This window comes from Lissotriton vulgaris, chromosome 3_1 (genome assembly GCF_964263255.1).
Source record: "Lissotriton vulgaris chromosome 3_1, aLisVul1.2, whole genome shotgun sequence".
In the NCBI taxonomy this organism is placed as follows: domain Eukaryota; kingdom Metazoa; phylum Chordata; class Amphibia; order Caudata; family Salamandridae; genus Lissotriton; species Lissotriton vulgaris.
The window spans coordinates 29,691,832-29,714,004 of record NC_141689.1 but is presented as its reverse complement, the minus strand read 5'-3'; the positions used below and the strand labels follow the sequence as shown (position 1 = coordinate 29,714,004).

At 44.9% G+C, this 22,173-nt stretch overlaps 1 protein-coding gene across 1 annotated transcript in view; it reads right to left on the bottom strand.

The window, feature by feature from the left end:
- Positions 1–21,246, bottom strand: part of LOC147725860 (vomeronasal type-2 receptor 26-like) — a 299,837-nt gene extending 278,591 nt beyond the window's left edge. The window contains exon 1 of the mRNA XM_086962808.1: positions 20,993–21,246. Within this exon, the coding sequence (XP_086818934.1) occupies positions 20,993–21,246 (254 nt within the window). The remainder of the gene's footprint in view (positions 1–20,992) is intronic.
- Positions 21,247–22,173: the final 927 nt, after the last annotated feature.

Here is a 22,173-nt window from a genome sequence, read left to right as displayed (position 1 = left end):
GTTAAATTATATGGGGCTGCAGAGTCCTCGGTTCTGTTCATTCATGATTTTTTTTTGTTGAACCACGCAAGTGCTCTATTCAGTTACAGGTGTTCAGTTTTACAGAGAGCCGCTGGGGAGTCATGAACCTCGTGCGGAATGTTGTAATTTGAGTACATTAACTTAGGGTGTCATGTACCCCATGCACTAGGAGTTATGCGCCTTGTGCTGTGTGTTTTATTTTTATTGTGTTTCGGGTAGCGTGTGGGGACTTCTGCGTCCTATTTTTGTTATTCTATTGGGACACCATTTTATCTAGTTTGGTTCCATGTCTATTGCTTTTTGTGACGGTCTGGCCAACTGACATGATTTGTGATATTTAGGGTTTTGGTTTGTGATAGGGGATGGTGGTTATGTGAGGTCTATTTTGTCAGATTGTTTTGTTATGTGATGTCTTTGGCATTTGTTTTAATGCGAGGTGATTTTATCCCTCTTTTCATGTTTTGTGCAAAAATTCCTATATTATGCTTTATTGCTATTTCAGAATTTTTATTTGTAGTCATTCATTTATTTGTGTTGACTGCTTATTTGAAATCCTGACCTTGTCATCGTCAGGGCATAATGTAGCAAAGCTGGATGAGATGTGCTCCTCCCCTTTCGAAGCAGTTCTGTTTCGGGCAGCTTTCGCCTTGGCATTCCATGGGGCTATGTGGGTGAGCGAACTCGTCGCAAAGAACAAGAAAGATAATGAGGGAGGCTTGTGCAGGGATCACGTCCAAATAAGGGGTGATTCAATGGTGATCTCAATAGCCAGGTCCAAGACTGACCAGGGAGCTATGGGAAATAGTGTTATCGTGCAGCGCGCGCGAGGGTCCCCCATGTGCCCGATAAAGTGTTTAGAGGAATATTTGGCACTAAGGACGGCTACATGGGGGGGAAGTTTGCTTAGGCACAAGGATGGCACCCCACTGACGAGATTTCAGTTTCAGACCAATGACAAATGTAAGCACTCAATTTTCTCAAGTTGGTTTCTAACTGATTGTAATATGTCTGACCAATTCACTGGGCCTAACTCTTGAAGCGACAGTGTAATTTTAATGCCAAGGTATTTAGCCTCTGTGGTAACCCGATTGTCATTAGGGCAAAGTCCTGGTGAGCATATAACCTGTGTTTTCTGGATATTGAGTTTATACCCTGATACATTACCAAAGTCACGAGTCAGATTTTCGATCTCGCATAATGCAGATTCTGGATCTGATGTTATGATCGCTACATCGTCAGCGTAAGTTAACACACCTACATTGCCCCCGGGTAAAACCATAGATTGTATATGAGGAGCTGCCATCAGCATTTTTAAAAGTGGTTCTATGTACATGGCAAATAGTAATGGTGAGCATGGGCACCCCTGCCGTGTGCCCCGGGTGATGTTGACTGCTGTTGATTCTTGACCTGGCAAACATATCTTGGCCCTGGGATGCCTATATATCACTTGTAAAGCGTATAAAAATCGTGGCCCAAACCCCATTTTTCCCAAGATCGCCCATAAAAATGCCCATGCAACGCGATCAAACGGTTTTTCAGCGTCTAAAAACACCAAACCAACGTTTGTACGATTTGCAGTTGCATAATCTAAAGTTGCAATTACACGATGTATGTGATTAATAGTACCACGACCTGGAAGAAAGACATGTTGTTGTTCGGAGACAAGTGCCAGAACAACTTGAATCAGCCGATTCGCAAGGATTTTAGAGTATAGTTTCGCATCTACATTAATAAGGGAAATAGGTCGATATGACCCAGGAAGATGCGGTGGCTTATCTTTCTTTTTAAATACAATTATACTAGCATCTTCCCATGATGGGGGGGATTTCCATTTTGGGCATCTAAAAATGTCGCCAGCATATCATCTTTAATAATGGGGAACAACATATGGTATATCGCTAAAGGAAGTTTATCGGGACCGGTAGCCTTCTCCAGCACTAATTCTTTAAGGGCACTTTCAAGTTCTTGCATTGTAATTGGCAGCTCTAAATCTTCTTTATTCACGGAGTCTAATTGAGTTAAGTCAAGTCTGTCTATATATTGATCAATTAAATCAATAGAAAAATTTTCTTGGGTATAAAGATCTGTATAATAATCATGAAATACCTGAAGAATACCTTCTGGTGACTCTACTAAAGTACCTTGGCTATTTTCTATAGAAGTTATACGCTGTGCTGTCTGGCGCCCCTGCATTCTTTGAGCTAGACATCTTCCCACATTCTCCCCATATTCATATCTTTCAGCACGATGACATTTATATTGGCGTGCTATATCCTGGCTCCACACCCCATTTATTTTAGCTTTGCATTTAGCAACTTTGTCTTGTGCGTCACTACTATCTCGGTGTAGGCTAATTTCATGTGTTAAATCATGCTCTGCATGTGTTAAATCCTTCAAAAGTTGCGCCATTTTTTTTCCCTTCCTGTTGAAGACTACAACCATAGCTACAAGTTTCGCCGTGTAAACCTGCCTTAAAGCAATCCCATACCATTGCATAGGAAGTAGAACCCCTATTTAGATCAAAAAACTGCTGAGCCCATTCTAAAACTTCTTGCAAATAGGTTTCATCTGAGAGAAGTTTCTTATTAAATGATAAAGGCCTTTTTGTACGCTGGATTTTAAGCAGGGGCATGTCTATAACAATAGGGGCATGATCAGATGTGATACGTGGCATTACAAACATTCGGGATCCTTCTGCCATATACCGAGCTAGAAAAATATAATCAAGACGCACAAATTTCTTGTGAGGTGAAGAAAAAAAGGTAAAGCCAGAGTCCCTCGGATTAGCCAAAGGCCACCCATCAATCAAACCATGTTGACGTAGTAGTTGCCATAGTTCTTTAAATACTTTGGGCTTCCTACCTAAATATTGACTAAACCCCCAGTCCCATGTATTCAACTCCCCGTGGATATTAAAATCACCAAGTAGAAATAGTGGAGTACCCCATAAAGCCAGCTCTACATTCAAAAATTCTATCACTGCAGTGTCATTGATGTTGGATCCATATACCGTACATATAGTAGCCACAACGTTCCCTATGACACATTCAACGATTGCCCAACGCCCCAGACTATCCACTTTGATTTTGCCTGTCGCGGCTATAGATTGTCGCCCCAATATAGCCACTCCTCGATTCATAGTATATTGTTGAGAGGCCGCTAATACGATCATTTAACACTTTTCTATTCGACCATGGTATATGCGTTTCTTGGAGACATATTATATCCGGTTGAATCAAACGAATCTCATGCATCACACATTTTCGCTTCTCAATATTATTGAGGCCACATACATTAAATGAACACATGCGGAGATTACAGCTAGTCATGGCTACTAAACGGGTTCCTTACGCGATTGCACCCAAAAAGAAACAATGTGTTTAGACTAAACATTCTATGGCTTTGACTGAATTTTTTCCCCCTTTTTCTCCCCAGCACACCCCCGTGCCTCCCCAAACCCACCCCCCCACCCCCAGTGACCCTCCCCCAAAATTAAGGCAAAGGGGCCTATCGCCCCGTTGATGCGTGTGAGATCGCCTCTCAAGTTTGGGCGTATCCGTTAACCTATAAGAGAAAAGCACGAGGAGTAAACCATATAGACAAATGAATATTCAAAGTTAATAATTTTTCCTTCATGCTAAAGAGTTTAGATATTCCTTCGCTGGAGCCTCAGTTGTGAAGAACCGATTCTGCCCTTTATATATCGTCTTTAATGTAGATGGTTGAAGGAGAAAAACTTGAGCGCCCTTCTTTTGAAATGGAGCAATCAGCTGGCGCATTCTCCAGCGATTTTCTACGGTGGCATGACAGTAATCGGGGCGTACAAAAAATTCAATACCCTTCCCGGAGCGCTTTTTATCTGGTCTTGCAAGATCATATACTTTTTGTCTTGCCAGAAAGTTATTGAGAGGTATCAAAATTGCACGGGGGTATTGATGACTTTGGTTGCCCCGTATTGTTTGCTTGCGAAATGGAAAGCGATGTGCCCTTTGGATCTCTTGAAACCACTGCCAGTCTTTAACCTCCGGGAAAGCTTCTTCAAAAAGTTCGACCACAAACTGTCAGATGTCCTGTCCCTCACGTCCTTCGGGTACACCCAAAACTCGCAAATTGTTACAGCGTAACTGGTTCTCCAAATCCACCAACTTTATATTCACGTCATCTTTCTGAGCCTTTATTCCATCAATATCAGTTCTATTATGTGTTACTTGATCTTCCAATGAAGAAATACTTCCTTCCGCTTCTACTATTCCATCCGTGAAATCGTTACATGATTTCACCAGCCGTCGCACGGTGTTTTGAAGTTTTTTACAGGCATTATGTGTTTTCAAGTGTTCAGCTTTAGCCTCCAGGCGTTGATCAGAAATGCCTTTCAGAATAATGTCTACTGGGGTTTGGCTGGGGATTGGCTTGGAATTCCAGGGCTAAAACTATTTTGTTCAGCAGCATTTGCTTGATCTTCCTGGCGGCATTGATCCAATATAGCCTCTTGATCTATTGCAGTCGTATCTCCATTAGATATTTCCTCACTCCAATTACTGTCCACTTGTAGATTAGCTGTATTTTCCAAAGAGGAAGTCTCCACTTCATCCTCTAAGTCACCCTCCAAATCAGAGCTTTTGCTTTTGGCTGTGTGCACAGCCAGCCCTGAATGTTTGGGACAAAGGGCGTTTGAGCCCCTTGAGAGGCCAGTTGGCCTGGGGACAGTTTTCCTGTGTTGTGCCCCCGCCTGGGGCGCACTGTGTCTATGCCTAATGTGATTTGTGCCTAATGTATGTATGCACCCTGTTTTAGACCTCTAACTGTGTTTTCATGCTTAGGAGGTTTTTTGCCTAGTATGGTTTATGCTAGCGAGTTTATGTTTACCTGCGTGATCTTTGCCTAAGGTGATTAGTATTGCATAGTGTCTACCTACCTTTTACCAGTGGTTACTGGTTGTGTTCTACAATAATTATTTTGTGCTATTTCTACTAAGTGCTGATTCTGACAGTGGCCCACGTGGACCTGTCATGTGCATATAATCCCCTGTAAATACTGCCCAGTGCTAGTTGGCACAGTGTATCTGTGTGATTATGATCTAATGTGTTTATGGTAATACAAATGCTATTTTATATACAACCTTGTGTGGAGTTCCTTTTTGTGGTGTGCCTAGTGTGTTGCTACTTACTCTTTACACATTGCCTCCGGGATAAGCCTTACTGCTTGTGCCAACCTGCCAAGGGGGTGAGCAGCGGTTATCTTGCCGTGTAACTCCCTTGGCCTGACTAGAGTGGTGGTCTCTGTCTGGCTTTGGTGCAAGCCTTAGCCAACCAGAGATCCCATTTCTTACAAAGATGGTTTGCAGGACTTTGGCTCCGGCCTCGCAGCGCTTCCTGCTTCTCACACCACCCGCCTGCGCAGTCCTGTGCATTTAATTATGACCCTAGCTTGCGAGAAAATGAGTAATTACCATGCCGTACATGGGAAAGAGTAAGTCGTAGAGACTCAGTGACTGACCCGGTTGAGCAGCACAGCCGCCAGCATAGACTCTGTGTGCTGATTGGACTTAAGACTGAGCAGACTGGACTAAGGATGCGGGTGGCAAACCAAAATATTTGCCCCCACTGGGTCAGAGTGGCTCGCCACCTGAAAAGCCTGGCTACTACATTGTAGGCAATAGGCTGCGGGTCTTTCACAGAGGTGGGGTGGAGGCACAAGGTAGCAGTCCGTGCAAGTTCTAGCCCCCTGACACAGTTGAGGACTTCTGCTGCCCTGACCTCAATGCCGCTTTTGCCTGCTTTCTGCTGAGTGCCCAGAGTGGTCTGCTTAATTCAGACACTCTGTTCATCACCACCCCCTTTTCTGAATCGTTTTTGGCCACTATAGGTGTGGCAGGGTATACTCAGACATGAGTCCCTTGCTCACTGCTCCATCAGGATTCAAGCAAGCCGGGCCGACGACGGCTGAAATGCCAGAAACCGGTCCCCGGAAGCTTGTCTCCTTTCTGGTGAAGAATTGGCTTGGTAGTTTGGTCTGCCCTGTTCCCATGATGCACTGGGCCAGGGACAGACTGATTTGCATATAGCCAGGTTCTGAGCTGGGATGGGGCAGTGAGCTAAATAACGGTGATGGATCAAGCTCTGATCTTTGGACTGGGTAAGAGTGGTCTGCTTAATTCAGACACTCTGTTCATCACCACCCCCTTTTCTGAATCGTTTTTGGCCACTATAGGTGTGGCAGGGTATACTCAGACATGAGTCCCTTGCTCACTGCTCCATCAGGATTCAAGCAAGCCGGGCCGACGATGGCTGAAATGCCAGAAACCGGTCCCCGGAAGCTTGTCTCCTTTCTGGTGAAGAATTGGCTTGGTAGTTTGGTCTGCCCTGTTCCCATGATGCACTGGGCCAGGGACAGACTGATTTGCATATAGCCAGGTTCTGAGCTGGGATGGGGCAGTGAGCTAAATAACGGTGATGGATCAAGCCCTGGTCTTTGGACTGGGTAAGAGTGGTCTGCTTAATTCAGACACTCTGTTCATCACCACCCCCTTTTCTGAATCGTTTTTGGCCACTATAGGTGTGGCAGGGTATACTCAGACATGAGTCCCTTGCTCACTGCTCCATCAGGATTCAAGCAAGCCGGGCCGACGATGGCTGAAATGCCAGGAACTGGTCCCCGGAAGCTTGTCTCCTTTCTGGTGAAGAATTGGCTTGGTAGTTTGGTCTGCTTTGTTCCCATGATGCACTGGACCAGGGACAGACTGATTTGCATATAGCCAGGTTCTGAGCTGGGATGGGGCAGTGAGCTAAATAACAGGGATGGATCAAGCCCTGATCTTTGGACTGGGTTAGAGTGGTCTGCTTAATTCAGACACTCTGTTCATCACCACCCCCTTTTCTGAATCGAGTGCCCAGAGTCTAGCAGAGGTCCAATGATGCATTGGTGTGCGCAAGAAAGAGCTATGCAAGGAGTATAAGTGAGTTCAGCTCATAGTACTGCTGCAAACTACAGTCTTTGAACCACTATTGCTTATGAGCAACCGCAGAAAAGCCAAATTGCTGCCAAACAACTGTTTATAGCTAGCAGCCTACAATTGGTATCCTACAGCTATAGTGTAGACAGGGATGCCTGCAAAGAGGCTGGTGTGATCCCCTGTAATTTGTATCACCAGAACCCTTGCAGACTACTCGCCTACGCAGTCATGGTGCCTACTTACTAAAAGTTAAGTATTATTATTATTATTAAATGGGATTTATAAAGCGCACTGACACCGTGGGTTTCCTGGCGCTGTGAAACATCAAATTCCAGAACTGAGGGTTAGTGCAGGGTTAGCAGGGTGGGGGGAAGAGAAAAGTTTTTAGCAGCTTCCTAAAATGGAGGAGGGAGCTGCTAGATTTGATGCACAGGGGAAGGGAGTTCCAGAATTTTGGGGCCAAGAATGCGAACCTTCGTCCGCCGAACTTATTGGTTCTGGTTTTAGGTATACTGAGTGATTTGAGATGGGTAGAGCGGAGGTTGCGATTTGGACAGTAGGGGGTGATCAGAGAAACCAGGAAGGCAGGACTGGGGCAATTGAGGGCTTTGTAAGTGAGACAGCCCAGCTTAAAGGCCACCCTTTGTTCGATGGGTAGCCAGTGCAGTTTGTGTATCATGGTTCTGGCAGATTGCCATTTGGGAAGTTTGAAGATGATCCGGGCTGCCTGATTTTGAACCACCTGGAGACGGTGGAGGAGAGTTTTGGGGAGTCCATGGTAGATGCTATTAGAGAAGTCCAAACGGGAGAGCACAAGAGAAATGATGACCTGTGTCAGGGCCGGCGTGGGAAGGAGATGGCAGACCTTCCGGATCTTCCTAAGCTGAAAGGAACAGGATGAGATCACGGAACTAATGTGGGGTCGGAGGGAGAGCTCGGCGTCAATTATAACGCCGAGGCTTTTGACAGAGGTGGAAGGGGACGGCGGGGGGCCCAATTCGGACGGCCAGAAGTGAGTGCCCTAGGCAGAGAGACTGGCGCCTGGGAGGAGGAGCTCAGTTTTCCCGGGGTTCAGCTTCAGTTGGTTGGAATTCATCCACTCTAGTATGTGGCGCATAGCAGAGTGGAAGTTGTCTATTGCATCGGGGGAGTTGAGTGGAAAGATGATCTGCAGATCATCTGCATAGTTAAAAACTGTAATGTCCCACTTGCGAAGTGAGTGGAGTAGGGGACAGAGGTATAAGTTGAACAGCAGGGGTGATAGAGAGGAGCCCTGAGGGACTCCACAGGTTGTGGGGGTCATAGGTGCAGAATAGGGGCCCAGGCGGACAGCTTGGGATCTGTCAGTCAAGAAGGAACGGATCCAGCTGAGAGCAGAGTCGTGGATGCCAGCCTGTTCGACACGGTTAAGTAGGATGTTGTGGTCAACCGTGTCGAATGCGGCCGAGAGGTCTAGGAGGACGAGAGCCTGGGGGGTTCCTGAGTCGGCATTTCTTCTCAGCGTGTCGAGTACAGCCAGAATGACAGTTTCGGTAGAAAAAGAAGGTCTGAACCCGGCCTGATTAGGCTCCAGATAGCATGAAGACTCAATGAAGTTGGAGAGGCACCTGGTGACATGTGCTTCAAGGAGTTTAGAGAAGTAAGGCAGGAGCGAGATAGGGCGGTAATTGGACAATTCCGTTGGGTCTGCGCCAGGTTTCTTCAGTAGCGGGACGAGGACTGCTTTTTTGAAGGAACTCGGGACAGTGCCTGTGCTGAGTGAGCAGTTCAGGAGGGGTAGAATGCATTCCGGTAAAGAATGACAGACTCTTTGCAAGACTGATGGAGGACAGCCGTCAAGCGGGGATCCAGATTTTATCCGGGAGGCAAGCTGTACTAGGGAGGTAACATTGATGGGGGGAAGTTCAGTGAGCGTAGAAGTGTTGTTAGATGGGGTTTCCAGAGTGATGAATTGAGGGACCGTGGGAATGGATGCCTTGATTTTATTGATTTTTTCGGTGAGAAAAAGGTTGATGGCGTCACAGGATTCTTGGGTGGGAGTCTGGCCTGGGAGTGTTCTGTCGTCAGATGTTAGTTCGTTCATGATTTTAAAGATTTCTTTTGATTTGTTATCTGAGGAGGAGATTCTATCCGAGAAATGGGTCGATTTGGCAGAGACTATGGCTATTTTATAGTCTCTGCGAGCTGAAGTATATTGTAGTCTAGCTGGTTCGGAATAGTTACGTCTCCAGGCCCTTTCCGATTGACGTACCATCAATTTAAGTTTTTTTAAATCATCCGAGAACCATCTGTGGGAGTGTTGATGTCTGGTCGGGGGGAATTTGGTGAGAGGGGCAAATTTGTCACTTGCTGACTGCAGCCAGAGGGAAGTAATGTTTTCTAGATTGTCCACATTGATGCATGGGACAAAGACAGGGCGAGTATCTGACAGGTTCATGATGAATCCTTCAGCGTCATAGGCCTTCCATTTGCGGGATAGACCACCAGCCATCCTAGGGGTGGGGGAGTGGCCGCTAATCGAGAAGGTAGTATCAATTAGATGGTGGTCGGACCAAATACAGGGTGAGACGGAAGGGGAGGAAAGAGTGAGGTTTTGGGTCCATATTTGGTCTAAGATACGGCCCTTGATATGTGTGGGCGAAGAGATTTGTTGTGACAGGTTCAGGCTGGAGAGGGCCTCAAAGGTCTCCAAGGCGTGGGGTCCAGCATCGGGGTCATTGAACCAGTAATTGAGGTCGCCGACAAGGGCGAATCTGGGGTGGGAGGTGAGAAGGTTGATCAACAGATCAGACAAAGTGGCTGCGAAATTAGGCATCGGGTGAGGGGGGCGGTAGAGAAGGAGAAAGGTTAGGGCCCCGCTATCTGTGTTCAGGCTGAAGATGAAATTGTCAACTCCCGGGAGGGGGATGGATAGAGTCGGGGTGGAGTGCAGGTGTTTGGAAATTATGGCGGCTACCCCACCCCCAGGACGGTTTCCTGGCCGGTCGGCGCGGCAACCACCGCGCGGCAACCACCACCTAAGTGTGTCAGCCATCTTGATACACAAATTGCACGCGATCAGAAAGGTGCCCATAGCCTACACCCACATCTCTGCAATGCCCCGCAGCCCGACCGGCCAGATCAATTAGTTGTCACTAACGTCATCAACCTTTTACTTCTCCAGGCACATATGCAGCCTGTGTGGCAGGTGTTTCGCTTTCCTTTCCCAGCCAAGCACACAGCACTGTTTGAGTGACACACAGCTGATGAGAGTTGGGGTCCTTGAGTCTGCAGCTGTGATGCACCTCTTCAAAATCTGTTTTACGTAAATAAACTGGCAATTTGACATCCACTTATCACAACGAGGACCTCCCGCGAAGTGATTGCCCTTCCATTTCTGGTGTTTTGAAGTAGTTTTAAGATGATCCTAGAGTTTCTCGTAGCTGTGGTTGTACTGTCATTCATGGTTGCTGAATGTCACTCATAAGTATACTGACATCTTGAAAATGTCACACATTAGCAATCTGAAACCTTGGCAGCTATGAGCCAAGGATTTCAAATTGGTTAAGTACGTCCTAACTGCTTTTCATGGCAACCGGGAACCAGTGTTGCCAGATTTTTAGACCCATCCCAAGCCCAAAGCCTCTGAAATAGAAGGCCAAAATAAGCCCAATCAGATCAGATGGAGCCCAAAAAGCAGCCCAAACTCGCAACTCTCAAATTAGGCAGAAATAGTCATCAGAAACCACTTAAAGGATGAATATTAATTCTATTCAATACACAGATAGTGGAAAGGGGTTAACTGGGCACCTGTGTTAATTCTACTCATTTTCCAGACCCGTCACCACTGTGACAGTGCATGGCTGCCAAGGTTTCAGATTGCTTATCTTTGACATTTTCATAATTTCAGTGTAATTATGAGTGACACTCAACGACTATGAGTGACACTTTCTCGCGAGCGAAAAACAAGCATTGAAGATGAGGGAAACATATCTAACAAATTAAAGCAATTTAAGCAACAAGAAACTCTACGAAGATCTTAAAACTATTGCAAAGCACCAGAAATCGAAGGGCACTATTCAGCATTAAAACAGACTGCATAGTTGCCACGTTTTAAGAGTGCTTAGGTGTGACATTTTCAAGGTTTCAGAGTACTTATGAATGACATTCAACTGTTAAATGTATGACACAAAGTGTCACTTTTGCGAGCAAAATCAAGAGATTAAGTTCATGTAAACAGATAAACATAAGAAATGACACTCATTAAAGCAAGGACAAGCAATGAATGAAAAATGAAACTGATGGAAATCAGCTGATCCTACTGACAAACAATTGTATACCCACAATCTAATCCTAAATGCTTTTACACTTGTGATCACCACTGCTGCTTCCAGAACCACCGAGAAATTGCACTGACAGTGTAAAGTTGCCAGACCATGACTGGGTCAGCAAGGGCAAATGCTAGCAGCTGTAGAACTTAAGTTTACACAGTGCGCTATATGTGTCTTTTAAAAACAGCCTCACTGTGACCGAAAACAACCTATGAAATGACCCAAGCAACATCTTTTTTAAAGTTACCTACACAAGGATGTCATGGAGGAGAACTAGAGTTGAGGTTGAGAAGGCTCTTGAGATTAGGGGAGATTGTAATCAGCCAAAAGTCAAAAAGCAGGGTAACTTCAGGATGGAAAGTCCAAAACCTGGAAAACACAGCTGCAAAAAAAACAGCTGCTCACTTTTGTACCTACGCACAAGATAGCTTGTAATGCTAAAAAAAGAAATGTTCATTATGCCAAGTGCAAAAGTTACCAAAACAGAAACTAACCAGCTTTAGAAAACAACAAAATCTTTCACTCTTACTATAGTAATAATATGACTTAAATTGCATTGACTGCAGTTTTGCTGCACTGTTTCTTTTTGACAACTTGTCTGAAACCCTTCCAATCAACCTTTAAAGGATGAAGGGGTGAGGTGGCCTGCCTGGATCCGAACATGTTCACAATTATTAGCTTGGAGCACTTAATTCATTGCCATAGCTCAAAGCAGCTGAAATATCCAGGTGAAAAACCAGGGACAACTTAAAACTTAGCAGAGAATAGTATCGAAAATTACAGATTCCACCACAAATTTTTATTTCTAATGAGTCCACCAAGGTGCCAGTAGTAACTCCCTCCCCTTTCCACCCTCCCAAGTTATTCTAACCCTCAGAGTTTGCTTAGAGTAGTATAAGCAACTCAGAGAGGCAAAAGTATGTGATTGCGGGCATATTCAACAGCGCATAGCACCTGAGACCCCACTTAATACCTGCCCGTTGAAGCTCTCCGCTTTATACCTGCCTTCTCCATTCAGGAATCAGATCAGCGCAGCACAGGGCTGTCAATCATTGGTAGCTTTTTCCCGCGCTACAAGATTGACAGCCTTGGGGATTCACTTCAGCCCCCACACACTACTACCAAGCTAGGTGGTGGTTGTCATCTGGTGCAGTGCTGCGCATGTGCAGGTGTGCTTGGCTGCACTTCACAATTTCACGCGCAGGCTACACTGTGATGGGAGGGTAGAGGGTGGGTTAGGTCATGTGCACACAGGCAAACCTTGGTGGGTCCTCCTCCAATGATTTGCACTGTGCTGTCTGCACTGATGTTAGCGCGTGCAGCGTGCTCATTTGCCAATGGGCCTTCTGCACCATTGTGATAGGCACACGCCACGGGATGCCCGCCCCAGCCAGTAAATTCTGCACATAGGCTTAAAACCCGCACAAAAAGTAGCCCCCCGCCAGGCATGGGTTTTTCCCGCACACTTGGGAAAAATGCTGCCCAATTGTGCGGGAAATAGCCAATCTGGCAACACTGCCGGGAGCACGTATATCGGAAACAGATAAGGCGCGACCTGGAAGTGTATAAATAGGGAGCTACGAATGTGGAAAGCGAAATAGACTAGGCCGCTACTCTCGATTGGCACTTCTACCGTGAATGCGTGAGCTGGTAACTTGGCATGCAAACGCTGATAATGATCAATGCTTCAAAATAATCAGACAACTTGAAAGCATTTTTTTAAGGAGAAGGTATCCTAAAGTACATGTTAAATTGAATGATTAGGATTTATAGAAGAGACATGCGAGAAAGAGTTAAGGCTAAAACATCTCTGACAATTTGCATAAAATAAGGGAAACCAATGTTGGAGCTGAAGTTCAAACGTATTTTGCATGTAGTCCAAATGCACCTAAGACATAGAGCACTAGGCAAGAGAGAAAAGGATCGCGTATTATATAAATATCTAAGTGTGATTGAGAGATAGTTATATATGTGAACATTAGAAATGGATCGCCTATTGCATAAACATCTGAGTATGATTGAGAGAAAGTAATATAAGTGAAAATAAGAGTTTAAACACAAGTCTAACGTAGTAATTTTGAGCTTCGGTTGAGATAATATGTACATCGTAACAGATGACTGACAGTGATTAGCAACAAACCAATAGTATTAAGAATGCTGAGAGGGCATGTACACTTACGACGTATCAGGCATCATATAGTGTCCTAAGCGTGTAGTGGACAAAACAGGTGCATTAAAAATACAGCTGCAAATACACATACAATAACCTGCAGATTATAGCAAGTAGAATCTAATCATATCCTCACTACATTGGTATGAGTTCCCAGGACTTGGTGGAACATAGACTAGAAATTCAGAATGACAGTGGGGTTAGAAAGTATTAATGTAAAGTTATTCTCACATTCTCAGTCACCCAGGAAATAGTGCATCTCACGATCGCTGTTAAGACCCTGCTCATAAAATTTCAAACACATTATCCCAAATGCTTTGGAATGTCTCAGGCGTAACTCTCTACTTCCTCCTCTTGGACTGTGTTCAGTAACAACAATTCTATAGAAATGAAATTGTTTCTGTGGACCTTGGGAGGGACAACCCCATGCATGCAGGGGTCCTGTTGTTTCAAAGCTCAGATATGTTCTTCTATTCTTTCCCTAAGGGTCCTGGTGATAATACCAACATACTTGCCCCCGCAGACACATTCTAGTACATATACAACACATTTTGCAATGCAGTTAATGTTATGTCTAATGTGATATGTTCTGTTGGGACCAGAAAAGGCTCTCCTGCGGTTGTTAGCCCATCCACACATTCCACAAGAGCCACATTTATAGAAACCCAGTGTGTGAGGTGTTAGCCACGTGTCTCTGTTTTGAGTTCTTGGATAGCTTGGACCTAATCTTGTTCTTAATGTTCTACCCATTCTATTGGCAATTTGTGGTCGACTACCAATGTGTTCAGCTAAAGTGGTGTCATTTGTGAGCAGTGTTTGTTCAGACATTTTGACAAAGCCCCACTGTAACCATTGAAGTAAGTAACTAGTCTAACTGTCATTTTCTCAGTGTTACGTGTTCTGTCGCAAAACGTTTCTTCTCTTTGAGTATGCTTAATTTTGGTTTCTGCTTTGGTAAGATTCAGGTGTGTATAGTCCCTTTTTCCAAATCTCAGTTTCCTTGCTGATAGACAGCTTTCTTCATGTTTGTGTGTTGCCACTGTGATGAAGCTCTTTTATGCAGAAAGTGTGAAATTGCTTCAATACCCAGATCTGGTCTAATGCTTGTATAAAGCCATACCACATCCAAGGTCACAAGGGTCATGTTGTCATCCCATGTGTGAATTCAGATAGAACACTGAGTGTGTGCTTTGTATCCCTGATAGATATGGGGAGATTTTGGACCAGAGGTCCCAGGAAAAGATCCACTTATTCCGCAAGCCGCTCGGTGAGACCTCCTATTCCTGACACAATTGGTCTGCCTGGGGGCAAAGGTAAGTGTTTGTGTAGAATAGCTTGAACTTCATCTCCAGTTTTACTCATGGGAGTAATTCTTACACAGATTTAAAGAATCACAGAAAATTCTTCACAACGCTGTGAGAAAATATTTCTTTAGGACCGGCTGGGTCGGAATCTTCACCCGTGGCTAGGTGAGCATTACACACCGGTTTCTCTGCGCAGATATTCTCAGGCCACTATGTGACTTGATGTTTTATCAATTACATCTGACATTGTCTTACCCTGTTGTTTCTTTATCCTCCTCTAGGTCCCAACTTTAGTACAGGTATGCTTGGGTGGAGCTCGTAGTTTGGGATGAATAATCTCTTCACGTACAGGCACTGATGTTTGTCACCAATAATTTAGGCTCTCGCATTGATTGTACCCCATTCCGGATTTGGGTCTAGGAGTGTACCTGATCATTTTCACTGTTCACGAATACATGTATCTACCCTATCACCCCAGCTTCTCCACTGATTTTCTTATTTGGTGTGGATGATCTGTGATTTACCACAAACAACGACTTACCGGCACCTCGAGTAGACTCCACGACACATGTGATTGTGTACTGCTTTAATGCACGTATTAATTATTATTATTGGACATTTATAAGCGCCTGGTTACGCCACCGGCGTGTCCCCGCGCTATGATAAGTGGAGTAGCCGCCCCTCCCGCCCTTTAAGAAGTCTACCTACTATATAAATGGGTTTTGAGTTTCTTTCTGAACATGGTCTCAGACGGTTCCAAGCGCAATTCTAAAGGTAGAGCATTCCAACACCTGGGAGCGAGGTATCTGAAGGATCTCCCTCCCATGCGAGCCTTCCTTACTCTTGGAACCTTTAGCAACCCAGTTCGGGAGGAGCGAAGATTGCGCGTGGGCTCATACCAAGTCACCAGACTCTGAAGCGGAGCAGGAGCTTTGCCGCTCAAAATGCGATGACATGTGGAAAGAGCTTTAAACTCCACCCTTTTCCCCACAGGGAGCCAGTGCAGAGCCTGAAGCGCTACTTTAGAGGGACATCTCTTAGGGAGCCTTAGGACTAAACGCGCCGCGGCGTTTTGCAGCACTTGTAGGCGGCCCACGACCTTGCCCGTTGCCCCCAGATACAACAGATTCCCATAGTCTAGTCGCGAAGTGACCAGGGCGTGCACCAACGTCCTTCGAGCCGCGATAGGGAGGAGATCTAATACCTAATGCAACAGTAAGCTTCACAGTGGATCATTTGGAACTTGCTTCTTCTTTCTTTGTGTGCTTCCTTTCGCGTATGTTTTATTAGGTCCTTGCGCATGTTTGTGCATTAAGACTTGGTTGGTCACAGACCTGTAACTCTATGTATATTTGCTGGTGAATTTTGTAATTTTCCTTTTTTGCTTCCAGCCCTGAAGAAGTCAAGTTGAGCCGGTTGACATTGAGCTGCTTTTGCCGTGGGACCAGGGGGGACGAATGTAGATGAGTGGACATACACATCCACGCTGTCTGGGGTTATATATGCCCCGTTACTCACTTATTTGAGCTGAACAACTGCTACCTTGGTCGGTAGCTTAACTTTAGTCTGACAGAGGGGTATTTATTGAGCTCATAGAACACTTTGGATTCAATATAGGCTCACAACAAACAGAAGTGTCCCAATTCTATGCAGAATATAACCAGTGATGCCTAGCTCTTACCTACAAATATAAAGATCTACTATTGTTTGTGGTCGAGACCTGCCATGAGTCTGGAGACACCAGGTTGCCTATATATGCTGCTGCCTGTATTCAACTTATATAAATCACTAGAGAATGTGACCCAGCCACACTGTGGAGGCTTCCTATATCTAGCTTCTGATAGTTTTTTGGGATTTTCAAGAGATTGCTAAGCCCTGATGAAGTTCCGCAAGGAACGAAACGCGTTGGCTGAGGCCTTTTAAAGATTGAATAAATAAAGGATTTATTTCGCACAAAACTGCAAAGCTCTGGACTTTTATCTTTGGTGCACCTTCCTTGTCTTCAAGATTCGGTATCTGTCTCTACAGTGGAGCGTTTGTTTGGCAAGCTCCGGATGTTTTGTGCACAAACCCAGTACTGATAAGCCTACTTCGAAACTGATGTGCTTAACCGTGGTCAGCCACACACTTTGTTTTTTACAATAGAAGTCAAGGGTTTTACACCAACTTGACGAAACATGTGTTGGCTGGTGTTATATTCTGGTCTTCTCCTTCTCTGCTGCTCAGCCTGTGTGTGTGATGTCATTGGAATGTTCGTGTATGCATGGTTTGAATGTGTGATCAGTTTGAGTGAGTGGGGCTGAGCAGCTGGATGCTGCTCCCGGTGGGGCCTTCCTTACTATCAACTATGTCTAATAAACCAACTTAAGAATACCTACTATTATTGGATTTACTTATTTTACAATGTACATTTAACATTGTAACAATGGCGACGAGGGAGAAAGAACTACGTGTGCAGGAACTACATTTGAAACTTGAAACATGGAACTACAAAAATGATTGCAAATTAACTGTGGAAAAAGCTTTAAGAAGACAAGCAACGCTTTTGATGCCCCACCGGTGTCATGTTACATCTGACAGCCATCCATAAAGACATCCATAAAGGTATGTTACAAGCGTTGGACTTTATATGGGTTTTAAAATATTAGATTGAATTTTCTGGACCGTCGGACTTTGACATAAAAAAGGAGGAGTTTCAGCCTGAAGCTGTATTTCAAATTGTGGGGCTGGTATGCCTGGAAATCCAATGCCATTTGTAACGTACTGTACTTTGCCTACCGTCATTTCCAACTGTCTTTTTCTTCAGCTGAAGATCTGTTTCTTGGCCGGCTGAATGCTGAATGATGACGCAACAGAATACTGCCACAGTATTGGTGATTCTGTAGAACACGTTGTCATCTATGGACGCGCGTCAGCGGCATGAAGAGTCAAGTTCACGCAGTGTTTATGCGCACGTACGTGCATCATTGGCAACAACTGACTGCCTAAGTTCTTTCATTGTGCTCCTGTCTCCTCAGTAACATCGAGCGGATTTTCAAAGTGTTCTTCATGAGAAAGGTATTGTGTTATTAGACATTTTGACTGAGATTGATTTTGAAACTGCCACAGATTGCTCACCAGAGCTGTTTTCTTCAGAAACTTCCAACATTACGTGCTGCATACATTAATTCTGTTCCATCTTCACCATCTAGTGTCTATTTTTCATTATGGCACGACTACAGGAAAATATTATCCATTCGATTTGGACACTGTGGATTCAATTCTGTGAATGTCATTTACCTGCCTTGCTGAAGAGGTGGAGCTGTTTATCGTGACAACGGTGACTACTTTTATTGTTTTAGTTTCTTGTTTTGAATTAATTGCTAATCACATGTGTACTTGTGATGATATGTTTACGCTTGTTTACATGTTATGTTCAGAGAGACTGATTTGATTTACTTTTACTACATGAACTGTTTATATGCTGAGATCTTTGTTAATGTGCTCCTTTACGGTCATTTTAATAGATTAATTTACGTTTACTGAATTGAGCTACTTATGTACTGGAACTTTTTTTCAGGTGCTCATTTGTTTTCTTTAAGTGATGATTTTTAGTGGTCATGTTTTACTACGCAAAGTCGTGGACGTTTTAGATTTTTCTTTTATAGTAATGAACCACATTTGTGCTCATTTTATTTGAGGAGTTCATTCTTTGTAGTATTGGCTTTAATTAGTTGAGCCATAGGAGTGCGCTATTTGAGTTGGGATGCTCAATTTATTTTTTTCCCAGTGATTATTAGTAGGAATGTGTGATTCTGCTATATGTTTTGGAACTGCTGTTGGTAGGTGTTGAGATTTATTTTGCTGTATGTTTTTGATGAACCACTTTTCTTAGTGCTCCATTCTAATAGAGGAGTTCACATTTTTACTGTGAGGAGTTGTGCAGGGGCTAAATGTTTCTTCTATTGCATTGAACCACTTTTAGTGCTCAAAATGTTTTGAGGTGTTCAATCCTAGTGTGAATTTTCTGAAGATTAGTTTTTCAAGTTTGGATTTTTAGTGTGTATCTTTTGCGGAGCCACATAGGTGCTCTTTGTTTGAGGTGCTCCATCTGTTTCAGGTTAAATTATATGGGGCTGCAGAGTCCTCGGTTCTGTTCATTCATGATTTTTTTTTGTTGAACCACGCAAGTGCTCTATTCAGTTACAGGTGTTCAGTTTTACAGAGAGCCGCTGGGGAGTCATGAACCTCGTGCGGAATGTTGTAATTTGAGTACATTAACTTAGGGTGTCATGTACCCCATGCACTAGGAGTTATGCGCCTTGTGCTGTGTGTTTTATTTTTATTGTGTTTCGGGTAGCGTGTGGGGACTTCTGCGTCCTATTTTTGTTATTCTATTGGGACACCATTTTATCTAGTTTGGTTCCATGTCTATTGCTTTTTGTGACGGTCTGGCCAACTGACATGATTTGTGATATTTAGGGTTTTGGTTTGTGATAGGGGATGGTGGTTATGTGAGGTCTATTTTGTCAGATTGTTTTGTTATGTGATGTCTTTGGCATTTGTTTTAATGCGAGGTGATTTTATCCCTCTTTTCATGTTTTGTGCAAAAATTCCTATATTATGCTTTATTGCTATTTCAGAATTTTTATTTGTAGTCATTCATTTATTTGTGTTGACTGCTTATTTGAAATCCTGACCTTGTCATCGTCAGGGCATAATGTATTTATTTCCTCTTGCTTTCTTTTCTTTTCTTTGTTTTAAAAGAGGGAGATGTGTTATATTATGGCCTTCTCCTTCTCTGCTGCTCAGCCTGTGTGTGTGATGTCATTGGAATGTTCGTGTATGCATGGTTTGAATGTGTGATCAGTTTGAGTGAGTGGCCTGTGAAGTAATACACTATTAAATGACAACACGTCAAGAAAGAACATTTGTTTACATCTTTGTCATCAATGACATTGTATTTTGTTTATCTACTCATTTGCTTGTGCACAGGGCCTGTTGTTGTTTCAGACGGACCTTGGTACTGATTGGGGGTTCAGGGGTTTCTCCCTCACCTGTAGCACTGCACAGGTATTTCATTTGTGAGCTAATCTCACGTGATCTGGGAAGAACCATTCATACCCTGTGATAATAACACCCCCTCTTGTTGTTCCAAAGAGGGGGCTGTCGGCAGAAATGTGAGAACATTTGGGCAGCTGGGGCTCGGGGACCACTGAAGAGATTTGGCAAGGTGGCACTGTTGGGGCGTTCACCTGCCGGACACAGCGGGGTGAGTGATGGAGCGAGTAGGACCATGCACCTGGGCGATGGGCTGGATGACTACCAGCTGTTGGAAACCTTGTGTTCCACTGTCGGACCTTCGACTGTTTTATGGGAGGTTGCGGGGGTTTGATGGGTGCTTGGGGTGCAATGTAGCACGATGCTTGCATTTGTTTGTTTTGCTCTGCATAAAGAAATAAACACATTGAAACAACAAATATGTGACAACTCAGCACATATAGTTTGTAAGTCGACATGAAGTAAGACACCCACAATAGACATAGTCTGGCCTGTTTGCTGGCCCTTAACTCTCTGGTGCACACTCCCAGGTATCCAATGAACTAACAGTTAAATAACATTGCCTGTGTTGTAGGCAGCATTATTTAAACACATAAGAAAGCCAGAGCACACATCACACTAGTATGGTGCAATCATTTCGAACAACCTATAAAACTGCTTTTAACCATATATTTACCTCCTTCCTTATCAGATCAAGGTTGTGTTGACTGAATGGGGCCCTGATGGGTCAAACTTTATTTTCTGGTCTTGAGAAAGTGTTGCAACGGTGTGAAGGTTGGTGCATCATGAGGGGGGGGGACTTACTTACCAGGGCAGAGTTAGCATTAGACCACCATTCCTGACTCTTGTGGTCAAAGGCCCCCTAGTGGTGAAAAGCAGGGCTTCCTGCCTCTCAGAAGGGTTGATTGACAGGTGTGATGGCAGGGTTCAGGCTGCAGCAGTCAGGCTACACGTGCATTTAGAGCGTTAGTGATACAAGGGGCCCAGGGTTCAATGCCTTCCTTATAGAGTCTATAGGGACCCGCCTGGGCTGGGATGAGTGCACAGGTCTGACTTTAATGACCTCGAACATGTCACGGAGCTGAAATCTGATGTATGAGGGGAAGGTTGGGTGCCTTATGACGAATGTGTGTGTAATGCAGAAGAGCATCAGAGTAGTGCGCGCTTCGAGATAGGTAAACAAGGAATAACTTACTCTCCACAGGTCCATAGTCCCTCGTAAAATATGTCCTCCCCCTTCTTCCATGGTTGATCAAGAGTGTCCACATGTACAATCCCTCCGAGCATGAAGTCCCCCTCCTTGTAGTATCTCGGCTGGAAGCTGCTGTTCAGGGCGCAGCCAGATGTTTGCGTCACCGCCTCCCACAGTGAACACTGAGGCACCAGTGACAGCAGCAGGAAACTCTGCCACAGCACACTTTTAAAGCAGCTCATGTCCAGGGCTTGCATTGCTGCTGGAGGTGGAGGGCAGGGAGTCAATGACGTCACACAGAAGCAGACTGATGCACCTGCAGTGTGACGTGGATCTGTGACCTCTGACGTGGATCTGTGACCTCTGACGTGGATCTGTGACCTCTGACGGTGCCTCGATGCCTTCTTCTTCTGCTTCACCCTGAAAACTGAAACACAAACTCCCTTCAATCAACAAAATACAACATCACATAGAGACGGCTCCTACTCTTGCACAGTGATTCACAAGGGTCAGAGGGCAGCTGTCTGTCTCTGGCTTCACCCCAGCTGCACCTCTGATGATTAGAGCCTCAAGGCGCTAGAAGTACAACCCTTCCCTGGACTCTGGGTCAGAGTGCAGCTGTCTCTCTCTGGTGATAAACATGTAATTCACAGAATCATCCGGTTGGTGCCTCGAAAACTTGTCTTAGTGCTTTGAACTCTCTCACTTCACCTTCTTCCCACATAAAGTCACTAATGCCCCCTGTACTGATGGTCACTCGACCTTTGCACAGGTCTCACTGCAGCTTCCAATGGTGAAGGAAACACACGTAAACACTCAGCAAGATCCGTGTGAGTCAACCAGGCTGTCCTGGGATCGAGCGAGGGCAGCCTCTCGTTACCCCCCTCTGTGAGCCTCTGTCTGGCCTCACACTTGCCCCCTCTCCCCTCATCAGCTCATCCCTCCACTGACCACTGCACCCAGCCCCTCCTCTCCTCACCCCACCACTGACCTCTGCCCCCTCTCCCCACATCAGCTCACCCCTCCACTGACCTCTCCCCACCCCCTCCTCTCCTCACCCCACCACTGACGTCTGCTGCGTCACCCTAACCTCATGCACGTTTGTTGATTCTGCTCGATTTGTGGAGCTCACATTTCATCTCCATCAGCTCCCTCAATCAATAACATGACCATGTGCCGAGGGT